The sequence below is a fragment of the Diadema antillarum genome, unplaced genomic scaffold (genome assembly GCF_040938485.1).
Source record: "Diadema antillarum isolate AM-2024a unplaced genomic scaffold, OU_Dant_1.0 seq00000577_RagTag, whole genome shotgun sequence".
NCBI lineage: Eukaryota > Metazoa > Echinodermata > Echinoidea > Diadematoida > Diadematidae > Diadema > Diadema antillarum.
This window is the reverse complement of record NW_027271512.1, coordinates 205,381-226,948: the sequence shown is the minus strand read 5'-3', so window position 1 is coordinate 226,948 and position 21,568 is coordinate 205,381. Positions and strand designations below refer to the sequence as shown.

Here is a 21,568-nt window from a genome sequence, read left to right as displayed (position 1 = left end):
GTGTCGTTGATTTGATAATCAGTCATGAATTTAGCAATCAAGATGCTTGTATAAATTCTGAATTAGGAACGAATAAAATGCATGAACAAAGAAGTGTTCACATGAAAGATGATACTGTAATCTATATCTTTAGAAACAGTTACACTCATAAAAGATATCATGAAACCACAGAACTGTGGTTTGGGACTTCAGAAGTTAAATGATTCTTGTGATTTCTAAAACATTTTCCTCTATCGCTTCCTGTAAGTGTTCTTTGCTATTGGTTCTTTCAGGCAAATTTGGGCACATGTTTGACTTCAAACAACTGTGCTCATGTAATAACAACTGGCTTGAAATGGATATCATTTGTCATGCTTTAGTAGTTTGCAATTCCAGACATATACATAAACATGCATATTGGTGGTACCTTTGAGGGATTTTTTTTTTTTTTGGGGGGGGGGTAGGGTGGGGGGTGGGGGAGGGAAGGTGGGGTGATATTCTGGATACCTTGTCTTGTTCCTTTTATCAAAGGGGAGAGATAATGCAATTCCAGGGGGAAAAAAGATATATCACTTATAATTCCTTTAATTAAATATCTAACAAAATTGATTAAACATTATTTCACAAAATTCTCTATGAATGGGTGTTTGCCAAACAATAATTGGAATGATGTGACTTGTACCCCCTCCACCACCCCCTTCCCCCCCCCCCCCAAAGCAAGGACATGTATGACCTTCTGACAAGGGGAGATGGCTTTGATTGGATGGAGGCCAGCGTTATGTGAGTCGTTAGGGCTTCCCTGCAGTTCGCTGTGAATGGCTGACACAAAGGCAGTGACACACGCGACATTTGAAAGAATGAGGAAATAATTCATAGGACGTGCCCCTTATCACAAACTGACAGCGGGCGTGAACGATCCTCTCTGGTGTTACCTCGCTGACCGTGTGTCTAGGCATTGACCGGTGGTTATTAGCCTTTCTCGATGCACCGTCACCCGAATGCTTGGCTTTTCAGATGGCAGGTGGAAAACAGCCATTAAACAGATTCAGTTTGTCTGGCTAAGCACAGGTTGGTGATTGCTCTCTCCTGCTCCTCCCCCCCTCCCCTTATCCCCCACCCCCTCCCTCCCCCCCCCCCCCCAAAAAAAATAGTTGCAAGTAATCTATCAGCCTGGAAAAGAGACTATCCCTGCTTGGTATATAATCTAAATGGGAGACCTACTACACAATACCGCCATACGTATTTGTTAATTGAAATAATGGACAAAATTCATCACAGATGATGTTGAATGCATGACAAAGCAATACCACCACCTCAAAATCTCTTCATCTCAGTATTTTAATGAACATGAACTAATTCACATGAAAATTGGGTTGGTATCAATTGTCAAAGTATTGAATATCATAGTTTCCATAGGGATACATAATGTATGTATACATATAATATACATAATACTATATAATACATTACAACAGCTGTATATAGCTTATCCACTTTACTCCCTAACCTCTTTCTCTCTAACCTTTAACTCCCTAAAATTACCCCCCCCCCCCCCACCTACCACAGAGCCGCGGACCACAATCAAACTCCACTGCCGAGTTTGTTGATGCCCAAATCTGCAATAAATCTTACTCCTACCTCGTCCCACAGGGCAGTTCGTTGGGAGCGTTGTAAACACTGCAACGTCTTCAGTAGATATCAAATGACCGCCACCAGTGGGCATATATTGATGGAACCATTGCTAGTTCTTTCGTCCCACAACTGACTGAGGTATTTTGTCTTTCAACAATGCTCTCCCCCACAACCAAGTTTGACTTAATTACAAATATTTCTAAGTGACAAAGATCAGGTCATTTCTAGGATCATCACAGAGCTTAAAGGTACATGTACTGTTCACCATTGGGAGCAGTGATTTACAAAACTGCTGTCCAGATATCACATTTGATGCATATATGTGTAGGTCAGTTATATCACAAAACATCCAACCATATCAAAAATTTTGTAATAAAGCCTTAAATATAAGGAGATATCACTAATTTGCCTACTAAACCGTAACTGTAGACGATTTAGTCTAGAAACATTTTTATTATAGCTACTGCTCACATTTGTATATTTAAGAATACTTAACATTGATCATACTGATTCAGATTTTTATATTGGATGTTTCCATCCCTAACTCACATTTTAGAACTATTTTGAAGCACTAAAGCCGAGTTTATGTTTCATCTGCAAATGGTAGATAATGCCTTTAAAGGTCCACAGCAAAGGATGATGAGTTAAATTCATAGTACAAGGGACATGATCTCCTTCCATTTCTGCTAATACCATTTCCTTTTTTACCTGAGCATGTTTGAAGGAAGTGTTAAAGTGTCATGCCCTTCAAATTTTCCTGACAATTCCTATTAAGCCTCTCTGATCCTTAAATGCTACTGATAATGTATATAAGCAAGAGTGTCTGAATTCATGGCAGGGTTATAATGTAGGTACATCTCCGATACTGCATCAAGCTTGGTAAACAACTGGACCCTCTCTACTTAAAGGACAAGTTCACCTTCAAAGACATGTGGATTGAGTGAATACAGCAATATTAATAGAACACAACAGTGAGAGTTTGTGGAAAATCGGACAATCGGTTTAAAAGTTATGAATTTTTGAAGTTTCTGCTTGGTCACTGCTGGATGAGAAGACTCCTACAGCTTGTGATGTCACATGTGTACAACGATCTGATAAAGAAAATATGAAGAAAATTCATGGTATTTTTACTTTTCTTGCATAATAAAAGAACACTTGACTTGTCTTTTTCAGGAGGCAAGGGAACTAATATTACCCTTAACATACGTCAGTGACGAGTCGAGGAAATGCGCACTTTTTTCAAAAAGTAACATTTTGTGAAATTCTCTTTATATTTTCCTTATATCGTTGTATGCATGTGACATCATACACTGTGGTAGTCTTCTCATCCAGCAGTAACTGTGCAGATACTTAACAAAAATCATAACTTTTAAACGGGTTGTCTGATTTTCCCCAAACTTTCACTAATGTGTTCTACTAATATTGCTGCATTTACTCAATCCATATGTATATGAAGGTGGACTTGTCTTTTAACTAATGCAAGATTTACTGGTGCATAAAGCAATAAATCTAGCACTGTATATCAGCAGAGAATTTGAAAGAGATCTGTAATGATATCACTACAAATTTCTTGTTGTTTCGTTGCTTTTTCTTGTGTACCGCATCTCATTTTCTTTTTGAGATACCATATTGGACAAAAAAAAAAAAAATGTTGCAGAGAAGATGCATGCACAATCTCTAGATAACTACCACGGCAACAACCTATACATTATAAATACACCCACTGATCTGAATATGCTATCAATGATGAATGTTACTACAGTGATTCATCGGAGTGAATCATTTTGCACATTAATATTTCTAGCAATGTCTACCCCTACTCAAAGGAGTCTTACTATTTTGCATGTGATTTTTTTTTAATAGGTAAATTGATTACAGTGCATTTGTGGAAATTATCTCACAGTAGTATGATACAGAAATATTTCTGAAGCAGGCAAAGAAAAAACATATGTTCACAAATACTTGCATCTCATACATGCACACATGTATGCAAGGGCCAACCATGTGGTGCAGTGATTTCATTCAAAAGAGGACATCCATATGAGTGGGTCAAGGTCTAAGGGTCAAGCAAGTGGGCCAAAGTATACGGCCCTTTATCAAGAATGTGATGACCTTAATGTCAAAGCTGAGTTTTTGATGTATGAAATAAAACAATCTGTGCATGGCATTGGCAGACTGGACAGATAGATTCTAACAGACCTCAGACAAGAACAGTACCAAGTGCAGAATTTGTAACGCTTGTTCCTGCACAGCAGTTGACTGTTCTCATTTCAGTCGGTGACAAGTCTACAAAGTGGACTGATTGTAGATCCGATGGAACATCCATGGATTGTGCATTGTTTGGTCATTTGCATTCCAATGACTCCTTGAAAGTCATCAAGTCGTAATGAGGGGATGGAGACAGCCGAGGGGCAACTAACGAGTCCAGTGAGAGTCAGATTAGATTGGCCGCTACATCATCACTTTAATCTTGATACCTCCAATACCGCCCTTACAAGGCAGATATCGTACAATCAATATTTGAGAGTGAGCTCAAGTACAAAGTTGGCATTGTGCAGCTTTCCTAGACAACTCAGTTTTTCTGCATGATTGTAAATAAATGTAAAGTCTCATATATGTTTGAGAAAAAAATTAGCAAAATACAAAACAAAAATTTTCGATAAAAAAAACCCAAACAATTTGCTGAAAATCATGCCACAGGTGTGCAATGTCTACCATGGAATCTATGCCTATCTGGGACTGCATATTGCAAGTATTATATCTAATGTTGCTTCTATGAGCAACCGGGATCAAATTGTTCTCAGAGCACTGATGAGATTAATAATGCCATGTCTATCCCACGTTCCTGATGTCCATAAAGTTTCCTGTAATGTGGCGTATTTTAAATCCGATTTGGCAAAGTTAGGTCTTTGCAAAACCTTCTTTATTTGGGAAATATATGTGAAGAAACTATATGAAAATATCAAGAGGTAAACTGCCACAATTCATATTTTCTTTCCTTGGATGTATGCGATCATTTGTTCACAGGAGAAACATGTTTTTGTATGGAGGAAAAGGGTAGTTGAGGGAAGTATAATTTTAAATCATGTATCATCACAGTTTTATTCCCCTAATATCAACAGTTATTGTCTCAATTTTGAGTTTAACTTCATGGGAATCAATATGGTTCCCGACTTCTCTCAAAAACTTATATGCCATTAGTAGAGGTAATTCCTCATGGACATGTTGCACTACAACCATCCATCAAATGGTACAAGGATTTTTTTTTTTACATGTGATTATGCAAAGTACAACACCAATGGGCCTTGGTCCAGTCAAGAAGCTCATAAGCGCTTTTTTTTTTGGGTAAATGCGAGTTTATTCCCTATAAAGTAAAAAATCACAAACTCGGAAAATATCGCACTTAAAGCATACCACTTTTTGGACTGATTTATGTGTTTCGTATTTTCTGGTATAAAAGGAAGGAATAAAAAAGTTACCCTGTTGAGAATAACAACTGGACTTATCAAAGCCTTTAAACATACTTGTCAAAAACAATTTCTATCTCTTTCGATTATGATAATGTAGCATCACATTTGCTAATTTGAGTGACTGCTCAAAAAAGAAGTGTTCGTTAATGGCTGTTGTGGCACTCCCTAATTTTGCTGGGATGGGGTAGAGTAGGACAGGAGCAGGGGGGGGGGGGGGAGGGATTGCGATGATTACATCATCATTACCCCACCTCAATTACCCACACTCTCTAGCCTGAGAAGATCCAGCGAGGAAATAATTCACAAAAATTCCATCCGGACACTGTCACCTGGTCTGCTTCTCATCTTCACCCAGTGACTTTAATTAATCAAGACGATTCAGTAATGTCCCGCTCTTATTCCACTATAGATTTCATGACAAGGAATGAAACAAGAAACAAGGCAGGGAAAAAAAAATCTTACTTGCAATCTTGTTGATTGGATTTCCTTCTTCCTTTTTTTCTGAACTCCCCTTTGCCCATTCTTTAAGTCTTATTTTTTTCTCCCTCATTCATTGAAGTGTTAGCAGGAGGCAGACACAAAACGAAAGCACAACAGACAATAATATATTCCTCAGGCAGTATAATAGTTGAGTCACTGTGCGTGAGCAGAGAATTAAATGGAAAAGATTGATCGAGGATTGGAATCACTGAAGTTTTTACATGGAAGTGAAAAATTGCAAAAACTGAACATTAAAAGGAGAAGAGGAAAAAATGCTGAACAATAAAAAGTAAAATACAGGCTATCGGGAAGCACAATACAATGAGAAATTGCTGACGGCCAGTTTGTGAATGCTGGAAAATCCCTAAGAAAGCCAAGCAGAAGTGTTAATTGTAAGGCCATGGAAATGAGAAAATAGTGGTAGAGGCTGAATTAAAGGCAACTCTCAGGCAAAGTGCAGACAGAGGCTAATCAAGAGAAAAAGAAATCAAGTTAATAAAAATCAAGATATGCATGACAGTAGAAACCAACACAAACTTTTCTCATTCAGAGATACATATTGACTACACTGAAAGTTGGCTACAGGGATGAACCTTTATAGTGTGGAAAAAACCACACCCATGTCACATTGACTGGTACATAGTTGAATTCTGAAATGATCAACACACAATCAAAATTCAGTAATTTTGTAACTTCATACAGCAATAATAATCTACATTACTGCCTCACGTATTATTTGAATGGAATTGAATAAATACCACTGACAAAAAAAAAGAAGGTGTATGTGTGCATGTGTGCATGTTAGTGTTCATGAGTTCATGAGAGATATACATTGGAAAAAGAGTGAGAGAGAGAGATAGAGAAGGAAGACAACCCTCTGGTTAACACCAAGTTCTGGCGCCGCCCACGTAAACAATTTTGGGCACTAACTTAAACACCATCTGCCGATGATGGACGGAGCCTCAAACAAGGAGAGTGGTGGCTGATTAGACACACGCCGCGTACTGCAACTCACATACCGGGCACTGCAGCAAAACTATACAATCCAGCATAAACCGCATTGAAGAAAATTAATTGGACAACTTCAATTCATCCCACATGCCTGTAGGATTCAAACATATTCTCTTGTAAGACTCTTCCTTTTTTCCCCTCCTTTTTTTTTTTGGGGGGGGGGGGATTAAACTTTTAAACTTTTTAAGTCCATGCAAAATTTGTCTCATTTTTTACTATAGTTAACAGAAGGGAGGAGTCATCACCTATGGACCCTCTTTAAAGGTGCATACTTTCCACATGCACCTTTCCACATGCTTCAAGTATACTCCATGTTTGACATTTCCTATGTGCTAGCCACTGGGATGTGACTGCACAAGACACAAAGAATGTTCCTTGGTGTGACGAGGACCCACTTGTTCACACAAACAAGAGTAGGCTCTGGTTTCCCCCCGCAGAAGGCATTTTGCACATATATCACTTGTCCAAACAATCCCACCCCCCCCCCCCCCCCACCCCATACACACACATACTAGAGTGGTTGGATTAAAAAGTTTAAAAATATATGTTTAAAAAAACGAGCATCGACAGAATGCATGCAGTCATACATTCAATATTCATAAGCTAATTTCTATAATGAAATGATCACTGATTTACATTAATGAGATGGACTACTTAGGGGAATTTAACAGAGGCATCTGCTTGACTGAATAACTAGGTCACTCAACCTTTTATTCATTGCAATAATCTTGTAGAAGTCTGGCTGTCTGAAATATCAAATGTAACACTTACTTACAACTCACTGCCTATGGCTTTGCTATCTAATGTAGATATTAAGAGATTCATGCACATCCCCATGAAAATGAGCATATACTGTGTATACTTTGTAGAAAGTCTGATAGGTAAGTAGATAGATGGATGGATGGATGGATGGGTAGATAGATGAAAAGAGATACATAGATGGATAGATAGGTGGATAGACAAATATACAGACAGAGAGATGGATAGATGAATAGATGGATAGATAGATAAACAGACAGAGATAAATAGATAAATAGATGGAGAAAATTGGATAGGACAGATATATAGATGGATACATGGAGATAGACAAGAGTTATACATGTAGATATATAATGGAGATAGATGACTAGATAGACAGATATATAGATGGATAATTAGATGGACAGACAGATAGATAGATAGATGGATAAATACTGTAAAAGTGCATGTTTTCACATGAGTAATTTTTCCGGCTCGGCTGGGTAAGATGAGTTTTGCTGATTTCTAGTTCCACAGAATCAAGACATTAACTACTGGAATATTCGGCAAGCAAAAATGTCACCATGCTTTTATTCTTATGCTAGTTTCTGGATGTAGGAATTGACAAAAAAAAATAATAATTTAACACCACAAAAATGTCAGCAGTAAATAGATGGATAGACAGTTAGATTGATAGATGGCTAAATGGATGCATCAATGGATCAATAGGTAGATCAATATATCTGGCATGACCCATTCTGCCAAAGAAAACTCTCCATTCATTTCCCTGTACATGGATTATTCAACACAAACTTTTAACTTCCTTAAAGTCCTCTAAACATCCTCAAAAAGGTCATAATATTTATGTCTTTTTTTGTGGTTTTTTTATATCAACTTTTGTTTGGTTTGGGGTGTTGGTTTCTGGGTTGCTTTGAAGATTTATGGCATTAACACGTATGTCCAAGCAAACACATTTCATTCTGTTCACTGAAGATTTATGGCATTAACACGTATGTCCAAACAAACACATTTCATTCTGTTCACTGTGTAAATTATAAGGAAAAACAAACATGAAAAAAATTAAGCAACTTATACAATATTCCTGTGGTTGGCTCGCCAACCAAGGTAAGAAATTAAGAATTTGCTGACATTTTTAATTAAATTTTGTTCTGCAGCACGATACATCTACATGTAAATGGTATCCCTTGAAGTAACAGTAACTGACCACAAAGTTATTACATAATTCAAGATCAAGAAATACTATCTAAGGAATGTGGTTTTTGACAGCACATCTATATGCAATAACAATATGATGGCTGGGCTGTGAAGTTTCCTTTACATCGTGAGAAGCTGTACGTCATTTTTCTGGAATTCCTTCAGAATTGTAATTACTCATCAATTACTCCATAACAGCCACCTGCAATATATATTTGTTTCTTTCTTTTTAAACCCCTGGGCCACGAACCGCAGGGTAGCTATTTGTACACGACCAGAGCTCAAATTGAATTTTGCTCGTCGGGGTGCGGGCACCGCAAACATGGAAACCGTGTACGGGGAGAGAATTTCACCACAAATTTGGCCTGCCCTTTCAAATCCCCGTTTACAGGGAAGAAAACACCACTAACATACACTCAAACAAACACACGAGAGACAAAAACCCTACAAAAACGAAACCCTGTCTCTTTTAGCATCAAGAAACTGACACATATGTTAACAGGTGCATTGGAGGTAGTGTCCATGGTACAATACACAAAACCTACAGCATCACCCTTATCCCTTGCCATCCCCATCCATCCTTCAAACAAAATGAAATAAAAACAATTGGAAAAAATATAATGATGCAGAGGCATAATAATTTTGTGAACTAATTTGTATTAATTATCAATGACATACATTTTCTTTTCATTGTATTGTAGTCATTGACAAGGAATGCCTACAGAAGTTTATATTATCTGACAGTGTGCACAAGTTAATATCTATTATACACATAATACTTATCATAAACACACACACACACACACACACACACACACACACACAAAGAATACTCATATATAATAACATATACTATGGCAATTAGTTTAGATTGGGAAATTTGGTCTGAGCAGGCCAGAATTGAAATTTAATAATGCATCTACTCTGGTATGCATGAGAAGGCAGTCATAGTTTTTGCATGATTCGCTGGACAGTTACTATAGTAATTATGGAAACTATAGTTACTATAGTTATAGTAACTATAGTTACTATGGAAACATTCAACAAATTGCAGTTCTATTGCTTTACAGGTACTGATTTGTTGTTTTTTTATTCAATCATTTTCAAGGCAATGTCTCTTTCCTTTCTTTGGCTATATATTTTGCAATCATCATATAGACTTGACCCAATGTTTACTGTATCTCATAATGGAAAAGACGAAGGTAAAAAAAGAATTGCGTAGTAAAAACAAAGAAAAAAGGAATAAAAAACAAGTCTATATACCATTAATAAATTCCCCAAACCACCACCAAAGATAGATGGTGTGATATCAAATTACATCATGGGCTAATAGCACTCTTTATTCAAAGTGAAAACAGAAAGTCTTCAATATTAATGCATGCTCCAGGCATGTTGATTAAATAGCTCAAATTGGCTGCATTGCCCGCGGGTTAAATGCACAACAAATTACACATTACCCATTATAGATAACTGACTTCAAAATTTCTCGACATAACTTTACAAAAAGAAAAAAAAATAGAAACAAATATAATTTTGAATGCTTCAGGGAAATCTTGACAGAATTGATTAGCCCTGCCTGATACTTCTCTTTGTATTCTTTTTTCTTTTATAATGCTTTTCACCCCTTTAATTTTTCACAAGGTATTTTACTTGCAATCCTCTGACTTTGTTCATTTCATATTATATTGTGAAACTCTCCTTATTCAAGGACTATATGCCTATAGCTTTCACATATATGCAATTACTTTAATTCCTTTTCCTAAATCCATTCAGGCAGTGTGATTTTCAAAACATTGTATCGGACATGCCATGGTAATACCCAGCTAAATTTTTGAAACACAGTTCACAAATTACCCCTCCCGAACAGCAGCAACAGCAGCAACAACAACAACAAAAACAACAAAAACAAAGCACTGCTCAAAATGGGAATCATATCTTCTCTTATAATTTTGGATGAAGAAAACCGACGTTGAAAAAAAAATAATGACTACCAGCATCAGATTCCTCAACCATGCTAAATTTTGGACTCTGAGGCCTGAAAAAGGAATGCTTGGGTCCTATTGACCTCTAGATAAAAAGCTTTAATGTCTTTCTTTGCATCAATCTCATTTACATCATAGACTGACTCTCCCCTTAATCTGATTAATTGCCGGGCTCCCTTAATAGGTGCAGAAGGATCAAAAGACGCAGATGCAAAAAAAAATGCAGCAGCAGCAGTAGCGAGAGGCCAAAAAAAAAAAAAGAAGAGCGAGATAGAGAGAGAAAAAAAGGCGCTTATATTGGATTTTAAATCTTAATTAAATGCACAATATTCCCCGCCTGTGTCTTCCTAATTTTGCCTTGTTGACCTGCTGGATTTCACAATGCATTTCTAACGAACACGGCCCACCAGCCCAAGGTTGGTTATTAAACAACCTCGCCGTGCCAACGGAGAGCCTTGCACGAATATATTACAGCATTCGTGAAAGGCCTTCCTTCTCCCTTTCTCTCTCTCTCTCTCTCTCTCTCTTTCTCAATATCACTGGTTTTTTTTTTCTGCCTTGCCTTCCTTGTACAAAATGCGCATTTAACCTTAGAACCAAACTGTTTTGCTTTAAAGAGCCTCTTAATTCCATGAATTCATTTCCCATCCATACACTACAAACACGTAAATGTCACAGCATTTTTTCCTTTTTCTTCTTCTCTCTTTCTAGCATTCTTGCTGATCCGACTATTAAAGCTTTCACTTTACTGCACGATGCTCTATTCCACGAATTAAGTGTAAGCTTTCTGTACGTACTGTATCTAGACTTTCATTTCTTACTTTGAGTCAGATTCTGTAATGGTGAATTTGTCCTTTTTGTGAATTCACCATCTACTGTGCAGTACATAATTGGTAGAACGTATAGGGCATCACAATAGAGCATAATATTCCAATCAAGGAGGTTCTAGCCTAGCTTCACCTAGTACCTCCCTGGTATATATTCCATTTCAAAACCACACAATTCTTAACAAATGCGAATTAAAGGTATTCTCTCTGATTCTGTCTCTGATTATGGTATTTCATTTTAAAACCACACAATTCTTACCAACTGAGAAACACAGGTATGCTCTCTGATTCTGTCTCTGACTATGGCATTACATACAAAGTGAATCTCATAATAATCACGAGTATGTGAAAAAGCAGCATGTTTGAAATAACATATACATGTCAACACTAATAATATCATAATTATTGTAATTACTCTTGCAGATAAATGGCTGATTAAAAAAAAAAAAGAATAATGATTCATGGTAGCTTCAGTTTCATTCTAAGTTTAGGAAATACTGAAAGAATCAGTTGGATAAAGGAAAAATTGATACAACCAAGGAAACACCTGCGTCAAAGCAGAAGTATCGACACAATTTGCGGGCACTGATAAAACCAAAATCATTCTGCATTCGTGTACTCCTTGAGTTGGGTGAAAAAAGAGTTGGGTGAAAAAAGAGTTGGGTGAAAAAAATCTTTGCTAGACTGCAACAAAAACTCTGCACTTCTCCTGACTTCAAATACAGCAATAGCAATACCGTCACGCAGATCTGCACAACAGCGACACGATGCTGCCCCGAGCTGCCGCTTGCGATAGACAATGCCTCTTTGACTTTGCGACCTGGCATACACCGCGTAAGGCCAGCCATGAACAGTAACAAGCTTTTACGAATTGATAATTTGGTAAGTCGATAAGCAGTCTGCACGGATCACTGGCTTAAAGGTCCAGAGGGGATCAAGTGAAGATTCTCATCTCACGAATGCTTCATCACAACACATGTGGTCGGGGGGGGGGGGGGGGGGGGGGGGGGGGGGGGGGGGGACAAGAGAAAGAAAAAAAATGTGTGTGCTCAATACGGGTATGCTGATGTTAGTGCAGCATGAAATGTAACAGAGATATACTGCAGTCTGGGAACCAGAGTGCAAACACCACCTGCTTTGCTAGCGCGTCTTTATTCTTCCTCGACTAGCCTGACATTCAGGCTGTCCTCTCCTTTATCTTGTGACAGTGTGGTATTTGTTATAAAAATTCATCAACAAGCCTTGAGTAAAGACTATTCCACCAATAGTACATTATCATGCCTAACCTGCCTTCCACAGAAACAACAAAATACAACAGGACGTAGTCTCCTCCCAGACTTCTGCCTTTATGGGAACGTAACTCAGTAAATGATGAGAGAGGAGAAAGAGAGACGGTAGTCTGGAAAGAAGCCAACGCTCGCGGAAGAGTGCAGACGGAGACTTCGATCGGGCGACAGTCTCGAGTGTTAGCGGGGGTAGAAGACGTTGTTAATGTATGGGGAATGTGCACTGCTTTCTCATCGACACAAGACGTATTGTCTATTGATGGACAAAGGGAGCGTTAGAGCTGCACCAGTTCCTGAGGGCCAATGACCATCTGACTGCTATATTCTCTACCGTCACATTTCCAAGCACTTAATACACATAACATGGCAAAAATACACTCGGACTAGACATAGGGGAAAACAATCACCTGAATATAAACATCTATAATGGTTAAAAACAATACTGATCTATGATGTGAAATACTCAGTGTATGCATAATGAATGACACATCATTTCGACATGTTCATGAACGACATTCTATGACCTCTTTATTGTATCATGCATCATAGACTTGACTGTTCTTACATCTGGCAGGTTTAAACAAAGAACAGAAAACATTTTTGTATGTCGGCATTTTGTACAGACATGCTAAAATACATATATTTTCATACCGCTATCTTTACAATCAGTTTCAAAACTTGTAGAGCACCACTTCATAACTGCTCCTTTTGTAGAACACTGTCCTTTTCTAGTTGCGTGTGATCCACACAACCACAAAAATGCAATACATATATTAACTACATATTGTATGCTGTAATCATACTACCCAGAATATACATATTGATGTATTATCATAAGATGATATCACATTAAGACTAAGTATTTTATGGCTTTGCCTAGCAGACGTCATTATATCAACATATTGAGGACATTTACCACAATTCTAAAAGAAAGAAAAAGAAAGAAAAAAAAAACACTCGTTACACACAGCAATACTTGCTGCCACAGAATTTTGAAATGACTAGAAGCAATCATCGTGCGGTTTCTTCATCGGGGACAGTATCTGCCGGGATCCGTAATTTGAATTACAAAATCAAAACTTCTCCAGTTTCATATCAAGACGGAAGGCAAATAAGCGTGTGGCTTCTGCCAGAGCACATTCTAGGCAATACAGGGACAGTCCCAATCACAAACTTGTGAAAAAATGAGACAGTAGTGGAAGGGAAATTGGAGCTGCGCATGTCTTGTCACGTCTATTTCATGCACATGGAATGACCACTGGTGACATCCATCATAAATGATGATGTTTCCTAGAGATATTAAAATCTGCCCTACATTCTTTCCTAGCTGACAGAAGTACTTTTGTCAGCTAGGAAAGAATGTAACTTGATTGATACCACAGAAACCATGCTGCAATAGGTTAACCAAGGGAGCTGGATTTGACTCCAGGATGAGTTGGTTTCTTTTCTAGATTGAGAACTAGAATGTTATTAAGTCCAAGGATGTTGCTAAGCATCAGTGGTCTTTTGGCACTCAAACCTCATTTCCAATTGGCATTCCCATGATGCTTTGCTGATGTGTGGTACAATCATATTGACTGTCGATGATGCAGAGTTCGGGCTGTGTGCTTTTCTTATCTTTCGCTTTGTCTCCGGCCTCCAGTCCAGATAGTCAAATGCAAGGTCACTCTTTTCCCTGAATTCAGGGCAGATTTAATATCTCTAGAAAACATCATCAAGCGACAGGAATGGAATTGCGACAAACGCTTTCACTGTACTGTGGCATTTGGCGATTTAGTGATTGGTTTGGGCAGGTTTATGCGTTCGGCAGAATATGTGAATTTGGCATGCTGTTGACTGAGTCAGGCATGCAAATGTGGCACAAAAGACTTAAGAGTGGCATACTAAAAGGTCAGTGGTGCTTACCAATGTTTGTAACAATGTCCTTAACAACATTCTGGTTCTCAGCCCAGATAATTTGTCCTGTCTTGATGTGCGTGTTTTGGCACTTCCTCATTTTGTTAGACTTTTTATAACAGCAAAGCTGCCATCTGACCTGAAGTACGATGCAATGTGGACACCAAGTGACTGCACCAGCTTAAATATCTGGAGGGCATTAAACACCTTAAAAAGTGAAGTTGGAGTTATCTCATCCGAAGGAGTCTAAAGTTTTACAAGTCAAGTTGCTGCTCAACAAGGAATGTGCGGAAGGTAAAAAGAAACGTCAGGTGTGGAAGTATACCTTTAAAACTGTACACCTGGAGTGCTGCGCCAGTTTCAAATGACAAGACCAGCTCTTGCAACAAAACTACACGAGATGAGGTCATACAAGACTGAGTAGGAAATACAATCGGTTTCAGTTTCCAAAACATCACTCACATTACCACTATGAGCAAACACAAACACATATCTTGGATATGTGTCAGTTTACCTTGTATGTATTCATTTCAAAACTAGAAACATACTGTAAAACATGATATATTCGCGGCATGAATTTTTCGCGAGTTGGAGCCGACGGCATTTTTTGCGGCATGAAATTTTCGCGAAATGCCACTGGCATTCAATGCATATAGTGTAGACAAGAATTTTCGCGTGCATTTTAATTTCGCGAATCTTGGCGCTCGCGAAATTCGTGAAATTAAAATGCACGCGAACATTCCTCGTTTTACAGTAGACAACTCTGACATGAATGCACTCAGGCAAATCTTGGTGCAATTGGGTCATAAATGACATTAAAGGTTTATTTTTCTATTATTATTATTATTTTTAAACATGACCAAACTGTGGCTATGCCAGCAACCATAACTTGTTTATTAATATATTTTGGTGTTTGGGTCTCTCACTCTCTCTTTCTTTTCTTTTTTTTTTTTTTTGGGGGGGGGGTGGGGTGGGAAAAGGGGATAGGTAAATTCATGTATTTATGGTAACTCTTCTGGTACTTTATACAATGCATTGTTTCACGAGATTCATATTCATAATAAACTAGAAGAATATACAACTCTATCACTGCGGTAACAGTTTTCCGCAAAGGAGGGGAACACGTCCACAGCTGTCTAAGGAGATTGCCAATTAAACGAAGCTTCAATAATCTGCCATTCACAATGAAAAAAAAAATCATAATTTGGGGGAAAGCCTGTTACTATATAGACCAATGATCCATGAATAAGGTAGCTTAGCAGCTGTATCAATAGGTACCCAAAATATCATTGTAAAAATGGTGCCATTGGGTTTGATTGTCCTAATTTCATGCCAAGTTTACCAAACACATTTCCAGCTAGCTGGCCAATCTGCTGTTTACTTGGCACATAGAATACTGTAAAAGTGGAAATTTTCGCGGTGTTGAAATTTTCGCGCATTTCGCGCAACTAGAAACTACTGCGAAAATAAAAGCATGCGAATATTTTTGCGTGCCATACGTTCCTGTGCGTGATGTCTTGATTCCGCGGAATTAAAAACAAGCGAAACTCTTCTGACCCGGCCAAGCGCAAAAAATTAATTGCGCGAAAATATCCACTTTTACAGTATGTAGATGTATACAGACTGCTGATAAATTGCTTATAATGCACATTATAATGAAAGTTAAAAGGTGAAGAATTTTGAGAAACCACAAGTTCAGTAATGTCGAAATGTGTTGTTGCAATGTGAAAGGAAAAGGCCCGATGTTGCAGATTTTTCTGTCATTCTTTTTCTCTGTTACAATGTGCCTGCTGACTTTTCAGAGCCTCCAACCCCATGCAGTGTAACATCCTGTGTGGCCAGGATCCAGGGCCCTTATAAACAAGCCCTGGAAGCTCTAGGGTTAAAGGTGGTCTCTGGTGCTATCTTTGCTTTATTTTTCTGTTTTTTAAACATATGTGACAAAGCTAGAGTTAGGCATGATAAAGGCTGAATGTGATGCGGGAGAAAATAGATCTTAATGCGGCGTTTACACCATGTTCATGGCAGCCACGGCAGCCCAGTTTGCCCGAAACGTAATGCACAGTGGGTAGATGAGACATTCTTCCTGTTTTCCCCCCTTCGTATTTTAGTCTTGTTCGTTCCAGTCCTCGCATACAGCTATCAGACGCTTTTCTCACGGCATCTGGTCAGGCTAGACTATCAATATCTACTATCGTGTTGCACTACGGACCACTTCAAAGTTTCTTACAGCCTATTACGTGCCATCATGTTTTGTTGCAGCCACCCTGTTTTTATTACAGCATACAAGGTTTCTCATTAGCACCGGGACTGCCGTGGCAAATTTTTTTGACAGTTTAAAAATCTGACATGGCAACCGCGACAATCACGGCCTGCCACGTTCGTTGCACCGCGTTGTCTCACATCCATCCCGTTTTGTCCACGGTGGCCAGAAACGTGACTGCCGCGGCCACCGGGAACATGGTGTAAACGCAAGATAAGCAGGAGACAAAAAGCCAGAGCTGGAGAAATCAAAACTCAAGTAGTAAAGTGGAGTCAAATGGTGTAAGTTGTGATTCATCCAGATAACGATCAATAAAGGAACCAAAATTAAATCAATTCAACTGGACTTACTGTTTTACTTCCGAGAATGGTTTCACGTCCCATCCTGGACGCTTCATCAGCTCGTCTGATTTGATGGCGGGAAGGCGTCATTGCTAATCGGCGCAGACGCACTACCGACGTTATTGTTCGAAGTCATCAAATCAGACGAGCTGATGAAGCATCCAGGATCGGACGTGAAACCGTTCTCGGAAGTAAAACAGTAAGTCCAGATGAATTGATCTAATTTTGGTTCCTTTATTATTAGTAAAGTGGAGATATTGAGAAAATGGCTATAGGAGATCTCGTTTTGAAATTGGGCAAATTGGAGTCTCTCACTTTTTTGAGTGCTTTCACACAGGAATGACGAGCTACAAATGACTGCTAGGATCATCTTCAGTGAACACCATTTTTCAAAGTTTTTAAACCTGCTCCACAGATAATTATCATAATACCAGATATTACTGAAACCTTGGTGAATCTCAAACCAAACTCTGCACTAATCAGAGATGTATACAAACAATGTTTTGCTTTTTAAGAATAGATACTACACTTCCATGCGTGCATGCAAATGTCAGCCTACCAGGTACCTCCTCTTCCATGCAAATGTTCACTACCACGTAATATGCACTGACTTCTCCTTCTGTCCCTCCGACTCTTTTTCTCGCTCTAAATATCTCTCTCTCTCTTTCTTTCTTTCGCTCTCGGAGCTGACCCGCACTCGCACGACCCTTGCTTGAGTGAGGGAAGGCAGCTAAAGATCCACTTTGGTCATCGTCCACTCTCACAGGATTAATTGCCGGTCGGCGGGCAGACACCTGAGACATCTGAAGGGACGCCCGCCCCGTAACTCTCGTCTCATCGTCCAGCAAAGGACCTGTTGTGCCTACGGTCATCATTTAACCCATTCACAGTCCACTCAAAGGTACAGTCCAGCTATGACAGGGTGACTGAAAGAAATATCTTCACACTTACTCTCAATCTCATGCTCTAGCATTCATTTTGTTTTTGTTTGCATTTGTTTTAGCTGTGTTAAGCTCAAGTTAACTATGGGACAATCACACGTTAGCCTACTTGGGAATATCACAAGAAAGCATGTTTATGTCACCACTGTTTAACCCTAATCATGAACTGCTTTGAAAAATTCTGAGTGCCTGTTACTTCTTTGTGGGGATACATAAAATGTAGGCATCACAATATTCTATATCTTTTGGAAAAACAGACAATCTTAAAAATGTGACTGTATTTGCAGCATACCTGATTCGCCGGCCATAAGGCCGCAACGGCGAATTAGCCGCATCCTGACATTAGTGATAAAAATCTGAACAAAAAATCAGAGGGATTTTATTCTAATCAAAACTTCATTACTTTTCTATGTTATTTTCTTTAAGAAACTTTTTTATTTCTATGTGTTTCCACATGTTTCCTAACAATAACAACAACAATCGGCACATTGCATAGTCCCATACATGATTATGTGTATCGGTTTTCCAGGCAGGTAATTCTCTTTAATTTGCTTGTGCTGGCGTATAGGCCTCACCCTGACTTGACTGCTTTATTTTTGTTAAAAATGGTGCAGCCTTATTGCCAGCGAATACGGTAAGCACTTTTCTGCAGGTCTTAACTGAAAATTACAAGCCACTTAGACACCTTGCTGCAAGGACCTATAGAAATGGCTAATTATCTCATTAGGTACAGTGTGTGTGTGACTAGGATAGTGTTACATAAACATTGTCTAAACATGTTTAGGATGATGTAAATGCCTCGACATATAATCTGATGCAAGAATGTAAAATTGCCCGTGGCGCATTGACACACACTCGCATCCCAGTGTTGAACTACAAAATGCAGCTTGATTGATTGCTGTTAAGTCCAGTTGCCCATGGATCAGAGAAAATGCATTTTTCGACAGCTTGATATTTGTGATATATCAATTCAGGTGCAAATTTTATGCTGCCATCAGTCTTTTAGAAATTCATAGCCTCTGGGTCAACTGTGAGGTGACCCATAACCTTTATTACATGTACATAACGAGTCCACATTTGAAAGCCCATGAGAATTGCTTTGCATGCACAAATTTTCATACATTGTTGGTGTGTGTGTGTGTATGTGTGTGTGTGTGTGTGTGTGTGTGTGCATTGTTTTTGCATGTTTGTATTTGGGGAAGAGTACGGTACTCCATCAAGGGGAGCAAATTTTTGCATCAATCAATCAATCAATCAATCATGTTCAAGTTCATTAAGTTTAATTAAACGCGGAAGAGTATCCACAAGGTTTGTCTCGTAGGATATTTGTAAAAGTACGAAAAAGATATGAAATGTGTTTACTTATGGAAGTACTAATAGTGGCCATAATATATTCCCCAGGAATAATAGAAGAAAATACTTGGTAGTAATGGTAGTCCGGGAAGTCAGTTGTGCTGCTGGTAATAACAATAGTAGTAACTGGCAGTTAAAAAAAAAAAGAAGTAAAGAAGTAGTTATTATAGTACCTAGAGTAACAGGAGTATAAGGAAGAGTTGCCGCAGTTGTGCTTTATCCATGGATGTCAGTTGACAGAATCGTTGGATACCACTCATTTAGACAATGGTCAAAAGGTTTTGTCTTGCATACTTGAAGACACCATACTCTCTTTTGATCCTTCAATCATTTTTTTTTTTTTAAGAAGCAAGGAAAGAAGAAAAAAGCCGACAATCTTACCTCCGACGTCTCGTGTACTTTCCCCCGCTGTGTCCCGATCCGTCACAGCCAGGGGTTGAGCAACTGGAGAACAGACAGAAGATGGAAGAAAACGGGAAATGATATGAACTTTAAAAAGATTGACAGCTTCCTTAAAATCCCCCCCCCCCCAACCCTTTCGTTGGTGGTCAAGTCACTGTATGGACATTTCCTGGTCTGGAGTCCTGCAAAGATGGAATGTGCATAGTGCCAAAGGATTGTCTGTGCTAAAAATTCATCTTCGTATCAAGTACAGTCACAAACATTTAATTGGGACTCGGATAAATGGTGAATACCTCATTAACCCAAAGGATGAACTGATTTTGCTATACGTTTCCCATAGTCACCTGAAACTAGTCTTCAGTGGGTTAATACAACAATTTCATGGCGACATTTCAGACGGACATTAAAGTTTCCAACTTAGACAACTGAAACAGCACTTAACCCTAATATGCCCAGGCCCTTAGCTTTAACTTGTCAAGCTTAAATTGTTCATCGACACTTATGAGTAATCCTTCCAAACTTAACCAAGACGTTAAGTTAGCAAACCAACTTTGGTGCAATAATGTGCCTCAGTCCAACAGGAAGGCCATAGTGAAACAAAACAAAGAGTTACAGCAGGTTTCACTTTTCTTTTCTCACTTTTCTTTCCTCTTTTTTTCCAATGGTACGCAAGAAGAATATGGTCAAAACAATCAACTACTTACCTTTGTGGATCTGGTGCGGGTTCAACTGAAAAAGAATGAAAAGACAAATACACAAAGTAAAGTCAACAACGGTCCACGATCAGTTGCCACTCAGATCCTAGTCCAACATTTGCAAAACATAGCACTTGGAGCTGGCAAGCAAGCTTTACAAATCCATGGTCATCAAGTACTAGTATGTACAGCAACCTCCTACTTTACATAGTGTACTTTGGCTTGATGATGCTATGGGAGATACAACTCTCCACTGCATAACAATCATTTGACCATAAGAAATAATAGTATACAGTGCCAGTGTTGTGTTTTTTTTCTCTCTCTTTTTTGCTATCCCTCTTTTGGAACTTCCTCAAAGACACAACCACTAGTGACGTAATTAAAACCTGTGACAGTGTGCAATAAAAGAAGAGAGAGAGAGAGAGAGAGAGAGAGAGAGAAGGAAAGAGACGAGCTGTGCTGAAAATCTATTGAAGGGTCATTTTTATGACAACAAAAGCTACAAAAATAGACACTCACTTCCTTGTCTTTGCTCCCATCTCTTTATCTGATGCCACGGACATACACACAAACACACACACACACACACACACACACACACACTCATGGCATACTATCAAAGTGTAAAATCTTGACAGGTCCACCCCCTTGCAAGAAAATGTCAAAATTTGGCATATTTGTCTCAATTTATCAGTGATCATTTACATCATCCACAAAATAACTTGCCCAAAGTTTCACTATTGATACTGCTCATGATAAAATTCACATCCAAGTAATATTGGTATATCTTTCTCTTTTATTTATATTTATGTATATATATATACATATTCTTCTTTGATAGATATCAGGCATAAGGGCTGCAGAATTGCCTTTCATCAGAACATCGGGATCTGAATACAGAGATTATTTACCTCAGCCAGCTATCCGTTTACGTTAATGTCATCGATACTATCCACAGAGCACTAATTAGACATAATCATCCCTCATGCAACGTGGTTGAATATCCCATGGTCTGTATCAGGTTTAACGCAGAACCGTACACAGCTTTGCAAACAAA

The 21,568-nt window shown here is 38.6% G+C and overlaps 1 protein-coding gene across 1 annotated transcript in view; it reads right to left on the bottom strand.

The window, feature by feature from the left end:
- Positions 1–21,568, bottom strand: part of LOC139735421 (uncharacterized) — a 139,467-nt gene that overhangs the window by 63,186 nt on the left and 54,713 nt on the right. The window contains exons 5-6 of the mRNA XM_071646174.1: positions 20,521–20,545; positions 19,796–19,858 (exon numbers count right to left, since the gene is read on the bottom strand). Coding sequence (XP_071502275.1) covers positions 19,796–19,858; positions 20,521–20,545 — 88 coding nt within the window. The remainder of the gene's footprint in view (positions 1–19,795; positions 19,859–20,520; positions 20,546–21,568) is intronic.